Source organism: Fusarium oxysporum, chromosome 14 (genome assembly GCF_000149955.1).
Source record: "Fusarium oxysporum f. sp. lycopersici 4287 chromosome 14, whole genome shotgun sequence".
NCBI classification, from domain to species: Eukaryota; Fungi; Ascomycota; class Sordariomycetes; order Hypocreales; family Nectriaceae; genus Fusarium; species Fusarium oxysporum.
In genome coordinates, this window is record NC_030999.1 from 1,277,440 (window position 1) to 1,287,207 (window position 9,768).

The 9,768-nt window shown below is 45.7% G+C and overlaps 1 protein-coding gene across 1 annotated transcript; it reads right to left on the bottom strand.

Annotated features, from left to right (window-relative positions):
• Positions 1-6,166: 6,166 nt before the first annotated feature.
• Positions 6,167-7,263, bottom strand: FOXG_17457 (uncharacterized protein; the record flags this gene model as incomplete). Its single annotated transcript, XM_018397464.1, has 3 exons — positions 6,167-6,475; positions 6,777-7,113; positions 7,184-7,263. 3 exons carry the CDS (start codon positions 7,261-7,263, stop codon positions 6,167-6,169), a joined length of 726 nt encoding a protein of 241 aa, XP_018258507.1.
• Positions 7,264-9,768: the final 2,505 nt, after the last annotated feature.

Below are 9,768 nucleotides of genomic sequence, written 5' to 3' on the forward strand. Positions count from 1 at the left end.
TAAGAGATTTGCCAAGTCTGTAAGGTAGCTCTTTGTAACAATTAAAACTGCTGGGACTTTTACCATCATACAAATTAGTATGTGTGGAAAAGTACCGTTAGTTTCATTTATCTTGATTGGCTCTATACCCCTGTCGTGACCCCGCCTAAGGGCTGTGGCACTCAAAGGGATAATCCGGAGAATTAACGTAACATAACTACCCGTTGGCTCGACCTGACGGTGGCCAACTAAGCAAGCTTAGTTGCCATCCCCTGGCTCGAGCCAACGGTATTATACTTTAAAAGCGTTTTTAGTGTATAACTCCCTCATCCAAGCTAACTAGTATTACTGTGGGATTTCTTATTCTCTATACAGTGGGATGCAATAAGTTTGAATACGGGGCGTGTATCTTTTTACGTCGCTAGCTTCTTTAAGCTAGTGATGTGTGATCTATCTGCCCTCTGACCTTATGTTGATTGGCTGTTGTGAGCTTTCTGTAAGGATTAGAAGCCAGCTAAGGTAAGAAAAGGCTAGATCACCGGTACCAGTACATCGAAGGGTATTCAAACTTATTGCATCCCACTGTATCTATTAATTAATAAAATTAATCATCTTTGAGTATAGAGTAACGTGGTTGATAAGCGAGTGTTCCAGATAAGTAATGTTACGACCCTAGCGGTTACATCACGTGTACCTCATTATTTTTCTCCAATCACAGGAACGGACCCACCACCTCACATTGGACCGACCTTCCAATACTTTCGGTCCAAAGATAAGATAAGGACCGACGACTCTCGTTCAACGGTCCTACAGACCGATGCATAAACAATATCGGTCCTGAGGGGACCGACGCCAGCACACTATCGGTCCTCACGAAGACCTCTAGTATATATACACTCCTTTAGCAGTAGATAGAACTTAGCTCACCAGCTATCAATAAAACTTCTTTACATTGATCAAGCCTAACACGCATTGAATCTACCATTAAGAGACGTGACACTTCGACAAGCTCAGCATCACGCCCTACGCCATCTGCCAACAATAAACCTAGCACGGCTTAGTTTATCCACAGTTGGGAACCAACCGTCACAAGTAAGGCCGGGTAACCTGAAGACCGAGCTACTGTTGGAAGAATTGATGTGTTACGACCCACCATGCCAACAACCTAGCGTACTTGGCGTCCACACCAAGCGTCCGTATTCCCTGCCCTGATCTGCAGTCTGGACGAATAGTCAAATGGTCTGAACAATTGCGAGTGCTGGCGGCAGGACTTGTATTCTCTTAGTGTTTCGGCATATAGTTTAAGCTTTCAATCATATCATGTAATCATGGTCAGCAAATTTAACTTTCGTTTCGCCCGCTAAAATAGTAAATCGCTAGCGTTTTACTGGTACTGCAAACAATTGATCATGAACTCATTTCCAGATGGATCAGAAACTACACAGACCAGAAACTCAACAGAATTGCCGTGTGGAGCCAAGCCTTTACGGGAAGACCAAATCTTGAAAGTGACAGCCAGAGCGGGTCTGGACGTTATCGTGGACGCCGAGGCAGGGGAGTCTGAGACAGCCGACACCGGGCACTGAAGGCTGCTATAATCTTGTAACTTTACTGTTTTAGCAGGCATAAGAGAAAAATTAAACTTTGCACGTGGAAACTGAACCTGACATTGACTGTAGAGAGTTGCCCGCAATATAGCTTTATTCATTAGCTCAAGTCATACAAAAAAGTCAAAGGCAAAGGCAAAGATGTCGAGCTTCCCGACTTTCGTACATATTTCATTCGAAAGTTAAGTTTCTGCCGACTCTACCGTTATTTCACAAGGAGACAGTTTGTAAGGTTACATTATTCCCTCGTGTTCGGCACTTAGAAACCAGATGTACTACATATTGTCAGGCTTGCTAATCAATCAATTCAATTCAATTCGAACCAAATTGCAATTGGTTGATGCGGCTCTGCGGAGGAGCAGATTGATATTGATTACTATTGATCAATTCAGGGGTCCATTGACATTAATTGCAATTGATTGACATATATTACTAAGCAGGTCTTCGGCGCTGAATGCCCATAAGTTTCCCGAGTACGATTGATATCTGCTACGACGGAGCTGACTTACATCACCACTTATTACTTTAGCAAGTCTATCACCCCCCGCCTGTCCCAATCCGCAAGACACAAAGACGCTCCAATTATGTCACCTCCCAATCTCGCACGGTTCGCTGGCGTCAGGAGTCCCGTGAGGCTGAAGATTCGTTCCGGTTCATCCGACATGCAAGGTATTGACAAAATATCAAGGGCCATCTGTGAGAGATGAGGCCACACACTGCGCTTGCCTATCCAGTACGTGATTGGATCTGTACAAGCCAGATCCTCCGGATCGTCTGTCCGTGCAAGATAGCGGTCATATTCATCCCGTTCTTCTTCCAGTTGGACCACAGGACATGTCAGATTATCAAGGAAGTCGCTGAGGCCTGATGCCACCACAATTCTGCGCCGCTCCGGAGGCCGTTCTTGGGGAATGGGGATAACACGATGTTTGTACTCAGCTTCCCATAGCTGTCTGACGTCATGCCTAGCCTTGTCACGCCAGTCTGGCCTGTCTTTCCAGAACTTGTCAACGAAGCTCCACTTCATGCGAGGATGTAGCACAACAGCTGCCACATATATAGGCGAATCGTCCGTCAATTCATAATACTTGTCAAGCTTCATCCAGGCCTGATTGATATTGTGACGAAAGTGTTGCTCCTTATGGTCTTTGTATCGCGTCTTGAACTCTTCCAGATGTTGAAGTAGGAACTCGTACGTAGGGAGTATGTCCCATATTCGACTCCCTGATGCAGTGCCAGGATTGCCTTGCATACGTGTTGTAGCCTCCTCAAAGGGCTTGAGGACTTCAAGATAGATTGTAAGTGCGTGCCAATCGTCATCATCAAGTGCATCATCCACAATATGAGGCTTCTCTCGCCGCCTTGCTGGAGGTTCTCGGGTGCTGTTGTGTGTGATCTTGTTCCAGTACTGCTGCCAGGCTTGGACCTCTGCGCCGATCATGATATCAATAGGCATCCGAAGCAGCAGTCCATGCTCTATCTCGGCCTTGTTGGAGTTCCAGCGGGTATCGTTGGCGAGAACTGGATCATATGTGTGCTTCCTTTCCGCATCTGGATCGCTAGCAGTGATATATACGGCGCGCTGGTGGGCGTGTAATTGTTTGAGTCTCTCACTAGAGCCTCTTAGCCACACCATGATATTGTGAAGCTTTCCAACTGGACCTGCCTTGCGCCACTGCTTCATCTGCCTTAGAAGATCATTAGCAATCTCATCTGTGTCCTCTGCAAAGCCGTCCGGATCCTTGCCAAAAAGAACCGCCCGCGCGACAAGGTTGATCACATGGCCCATACAGCGAAGACGGCGCCAGGCTTTATCGAAGCTGAAGTCAGCAGACAGGTCCTCAAGACACGTATCATTTTCCGTCGCATTATCTGCAACAAAGTATCCAATCTGGTCCTCAGTGATTGCAAACTCCGCAAGGACCGCCTTTACCCGTTCTGCAATCCCAATACCGGTGTGGCCGGTAGACTGCTCGGGTAGGTCCAGTAAGAATGTACGGAAGGTGTTGTCGGCGTCAATAAAATGTACGACAAGCCCTATTGCATATTAGCACCTTATCGTGTGGATCTATCCTCACATTCTGAAACGGATAAAACACCTCAGAGACTAGGACATGTAATATATAATTTACCTGCAAAGCATTTCATAGATCTGCTTGTCCAGAGGTCAAACGCCACATGAATCTTCGTCTGAGCTGCATGTAGCAGCTCCGTGATGATTCCTTTATGCGTAGTGTACTCTTCAGTTATCCATGCCCGCATTGTCGTATGGTGTGGGAGGCAGTGATTTGAAGCCGTTAGGGGGTTGGCATACTGGCAGAGATCTCGGAAAGATTCACTTTCGAGCTTGTGGAACGGAATTTTATCACGGATAACCCAGCGAAGAAGACGCTTCTTCCACTGATCCGGATCAAAGGCTGAGTTGTAGTGATTCATAATCCGCTGATCGCGTAGATTGCTCGCGTTAAGGCCAACGGGCTCGAAAAAGGCGTGCTTAGGCCGCTTTGCCGCCGGCTCACCATCCTTATCAAGGTGGTGATATTTGAGCATGTGGTTCTTGATGTTCTCAACACCCCTGGAAGCGAATGAATACGACTTATGCGGCTTTTTTTGATGGCAGCTCTTGCACAGCCAGAAACGATTCTTCTCATCTGTCCCCTTCTGGACCTCAAAGCCGTGCTCCCAGTACCAGCCGCGTCGATCTGATGTGTTGTTTGGTCGAATATAGCCAGGTATGCGACCCCAATTAAGCCCTTCATATGCGTCATCGTATGGTGGGGGTGGCGTGTCGTCAATAGGCGCATCGCTGCTGTGGATCGACGGTCGCTGCGGCTGAGAAAGGGCGGGAGGATCTGTCACGGCAGTGGAAAATGACATGGCCGAAAACTGATGGCTAGAAGGCATGTAGTCAGATATTTTTACATCTTGTCTGGAAAGTAAACAACAAGGTAAACAACAAGGTAAACAATCCTCTGCTGTTGAGGCAGGGCAGGTCTGCTAAACGAGCCATTCAGAGGCAGCATCTGTCTGACAGGGGCCTCCAGACTGGCCAATCCGATGCAAGCACCTGCCATTGTCACCGATCTCACCGATCCTCACCGACCTCTTACCCTAAACTATATATCAATCAATCAACGGGCACCTATATTGAATTGAATTGCATTGACTTATGTAATCCGAAAAGCAGGATTGAATTGAATTGAATTGAATTGAATTGAATCAATAATATTGCATCAATATTGAAACCCGTTGATTGATTAGCAAGCCTGATTGCATCCCACTGTATGTACTTGACACTAGGTTATCCTGCTGATTTCAGTGTAATATAAGGTATTGAGGACCTGACAAGCTACCACTGACTAGCTTCCGAGCATCAGACCTACCTACACACCTATCCCTTGAATTGTGTTGAACCTCCCGGTCGTACCAGGCCCCACATGCCCACGGCAGACGCCAGAAGCGAAACCAGAAGCATAGGCACTTTTTAAGCAGTTTGTAATATCTTCGTTCAGTCCCAGGCTTAACAACTAGCTCGAATGGGCGTTTATATGGTTGATTAGGATAGTTGCTGCGAAGCCATCGGCGGAGGTAGCTGTCAGTATGCTTGATGGTATCGTTTGAGCGTTCGAATAGACGGTCGGGGGCGGCCAGGATCCGGACCAGCTTGTGTTCATCCTCCTCGCTGCTTAGTAGAGCCTCATTCCTATAACTAAAGAGCCGCAGGGGCCCTGAGTGTTCTTTGAGAGGGCACTGGGCCATTGTGATAAGCAGGTCTCGCTGTGTATCGCAGAAAGTCGCCTCCCAGCCAGTTCGCCGCATCCAGTTCGTGACGAGAGCCAGGTAGGTTGTATTGGTTGTTTGCTTTGTAGGTTGCTGTGTTGCTTCCTGGGAGAGATATTGCTGCTCTCTTGCATAGAGGTCCTTGGCAAAGACCTGTACTGCTTCTGGTGCTTGGTACAGAGTGGCGGCTGTGTGTGAACTATACGGCTGCCTGTTGTAAAGATGAACTGTCCAGGAACGCTCGATATTACAGTGGGATGCAAAAAGTATTCGCAGGTGTGCAAGTTCCGGCAGATGAAAAGCCAGCCAGGGGTAGTAGCTTTTAAGGTCATATATACCTGATAATCATTAGTAAATGGCCTAGCTTTATTAGTAGCTAGTACTTAGCCTCGATTTGCTTCCTTAATCAAAGAAGCTAGAAGCAACCAGCTCCACTTGCACACCTGCGAATACTTTTTGCCCCCCACTGTACCTATAGTCCCGGTCTGGAGGCTGAGTTGATCCAGGATGTGGCCCTGCAGCCAGTGACTATTGGGGTGACTGTATCGCTTGCTACAGTGGGATGCAATAAGTTTGAATACCCTTCGATGTACTGGTACCGGTGATCTAGCCTTTTCTTACCTTAGCTGGCTTCTAATCCTTACAGAAAGCCCACAACAGCCAATCAACATAAGGTCATACGGCAGATAGATCATACATCACTAGCTTAAAGAAGCTAGCGACGTAAAAAGATACACGCCCCGTATTCAAACTTATTGCATCCCACTGTATACTGGATGAGCCGGGGGTGTGGGCTTTGTTCATGTGCTGAGAGAGAGGACCTTGGGGCTGGTTGACCGAAGCCCACAATACCTGCAGGCTGCGCCCTGCAGGATGCGGAGATGAGGGTGAGGTGAGGATCCGTCAGACCGTACCGGCAGGGTCTCTGGGTCGGGGAGGCGAAGGGTATGGATGAATGCGTTGAGGCCTCGACGAGCCAGCTTGGGGATACCGTGCCGCTCGCCAAGGTGCCGCGAGACACGGTCTCCATCAGCCTTCTGGGCAAACTTGCAATGAATGCATAGAATAGCAGGCTCAGGTTGATTAAGGTAGAGACCAAGGCTATTAAGCTGCTCGAGCATAATAATGTGCTTTAGGTAATAAGGGTATATATAAGAATAAAGTAATCAAGAGTTAAGAAAGAGAGAGCTCTTAGTAGGTTGGTTTAATAAGTGCATTTAGTTTATATTTTTCTTATAGAAGATTGTGATTTCTATCTTATTGAATAAGCGCGAAAGTGTCACGAAACGCGCTTAAGCAACTTCCTTCCTCTTACTAGCTAATTTTCCAATTAATTTAGTAAAGAGGTGGATGGTAGTAAGGTCTTTTCAACTATTCCTACTTAGACCTGGTAATTGTTACAGAACAAACGTCGGTGGGACCATGAGGTGAATAGTCGATGCAGGCTTTGCGGGGCGCGGTCCCGTAGATTGGTCTGCCGTTCGAGTCGACAATTAATCCAGTATCAACGTAGACACCAAATCGAGTCGATGCGGAGTACTGGTTGTAGCCGTGAGTAAATGTGAAGTACACTATTCCTCTGAAAGCGTTGTAACCGCGATCCGAGATCGAAGATCCTGAACCTGAACGAACAAGTGGGGTAAGACCATCCTGGACGTACACAGATCCAGAGAATGGCGCGACGTTAGCCCCGGCTGGACCAACTCGAAACGTGACATCAAATATGTATGCATCGTCTCGTTTAGAGCTGGTGCATGGTAAGCAAAACTAGATGGTTCTAAGGGAAGTTCGGGTCGTCCGAAAAAGAAGTATCTTACAGGTCTTTGGTGCCAGTGGATACACCAGAGTCTGGAATTGCGGTAGACGCGACAACAGGAATCAACCACAAGAGCTTCATAGTTGAGGTTTTCTAGTGTCTCGCAGTTGCTAACACTCTTATAATATGAATAAGACACGAATTTAATAAAGCTCAGAAGGGTTATCGCTTGGTATAGGGTCTAGGGAGTAAGGAAAGTTGGCTTTAGAGTGCCAACTATTGCTTTTATACCTGTATCCCTAATGATGACGTATTCAAGAGGATGCTCCCGTCCATAGAAAGCATCTCAGCTTAGCAAAGGGGGCTTCGGCTCTAATAATGCAGTTTATAATGCAACCTTGGATTCGTAAGGTTTGCGACCCATGGTAGTACAGTCCAGAGAGGGGCGAGGAGGGGATAGTGGCTAAAAAAAAATAAAAAAAAAGAATACTAGATGAATTTTTAGGAAGGTTTTCCTAGAGTATACAGTGGGGTGCAATAAGTTTGAATGCACCCAGAGGTACCGATTATTGAGGCTACCCGTAACAGGCGTCGAAAACGCGGTCCCGATCGGTAGCCCGGGTTGAGATACCTACAGACGTATTCAAACCTATTGCACCCCACTGTACAAAAGTCCCGTGCTATTGATTAATTGATATACTTTATTCACGGAACTTTTGTATACTCTAGGAAAACCTTCCTAAACAAACTTCCCTAGTCTCAGGTAAACTCAAAGGTACCGCTAAAACATCTACTAAACTTTCCCTAATCTTGTAATATACTTTCTCTAACCATGGATAAGTTCAATAACACGAGGGAATCTAATAGACTTTATCAACCCTTTTAAACTTCCTCTAGTATATAGTAAGTTTAATAATACGAACAAATCTAATGCATATTCCTTCCTGGGTAACGTAGGTAACTCCACTCATCTAGACATCTATACTCGTAGTGTTTTAGCAGACCATTATTTGATTACCAAGAGTTCCGCTCATGAATAAGTGGTCTGAGACACAAGCGGTAAAAGGACATCGTAGCTGACCTTGGGAGTCCCGCCTTTTGGTGAGTACCGGTACTAATTATGAGTTGTTGCTTATAGACTGCATTAAACACATGATTTATGAGAATTATATCTCTCTACGAATGAAGGGCCTTTGATACAGTATCTCAAATTCGATTTAAGAACAATCCGAAGTAGGGTCAAGATCTGTGATGAGGAAGTTATTGTGCATCTCTTCCTTCGCGTACTTGCTAGCCTCGCTGGCAAGTATTTGTTCCTTCTCATCCACTATACAGCTACGCTGTTAACTAAGTTGGAGATTATCTCAGGAGTGGCATAGCTTGGGCTTCGCAAAAATGCATGTGGGATCTGTGCTCTTCACCTCCGGCTCATAGTTGAGCCACCAAGCAAGGGAGACATTATCACCAGAGCATGAACCCCCGTTGGCACCAGTAGAGCCGTAAACACAACGGCTTTGGGCAAGAACAGGCCAACCACCCTGTATCTGAACTGTGTATTCACAGCAAACCTTTCTGCGAGCAACGACCAAGTCTTTCATGACGCATTGACCTCCACACACACAAGCATTCTGGTTGCTGATACCTTTGGGTCCAACGCTGAGACAACTGGACGCTTGGGCCAAGGTAGGTTGTACTTGGAGCAGCATGCCATAAATAGAGAGGACTTCTTTTCACTTCGTTAGTTGTGAACATGATAAATAAAACGAGGTCATACTTATAACGGAGTAAAAGCCCATGGTGCTTGATTTGTAAGTGTTGAGGAAAAATATGATCAATATGTATCGACTGTCTTGGTTAGGGAATGACTAGGAGTGCGAACGGCTACCACATGTTGGGGAGAGCATGCTGCTATATAGTGTCACATACTCTCCGTATTGCCGGCCTTAGTTCAGAGCATGAGGTGAAATGGGTCGCAATGCCAAGGGGTCTTTAGTATCTCCACAAGGGCAAAGATACCCGAGCGCGCCAGCAACCATTGCAATGTTACAGTATGCAGAGACCTCAAGTCCCGGCTATAATAAACCTAAAGGCGTGGCATTCAGAGGGCCCAGTAGCCATATGGCCCGAGCTGTTAAACGCATAGCTATACCTATAATAAAGTGAATTTGATTGTAATCTCACTAGGTTTACGAGAGAAGAGATTATAAAACCTTCCTCTAGCCTATTTATTAAGTTATTAATATTACTAATTAAAGGAAGGTTTATTTAAATTAGTTAAAAATTTAAGGAAAACTTAAAATTATAAATACTTTTAGGGAATTAATTTTACTAAGTTTATAAAAGAAGAAACTATAAACCCTTTCTCTAATTTACGGTGTACAGTGGGGTGCAATAAGTTTGAGGATCTTTGAAGGTATCGAAGCAGCCGATCTAGCCGGATTAGATCCTTGTTACATATTTGTCGGTCGTGTTCATCTGCCGATTTTGTTCATCTGCCGATTTTATTTATCTGCCGGTCTTATGTAATATTAAGACCGAGAAGGTAACTTTAAGTCTCTTACAGTGGGATGCAATAAGTTTGAATACGTTTTCAGGTACTGTTACCCCCTGTCTAGCCTATTTGGAGTTCAGCCTGCTTCTAATCCG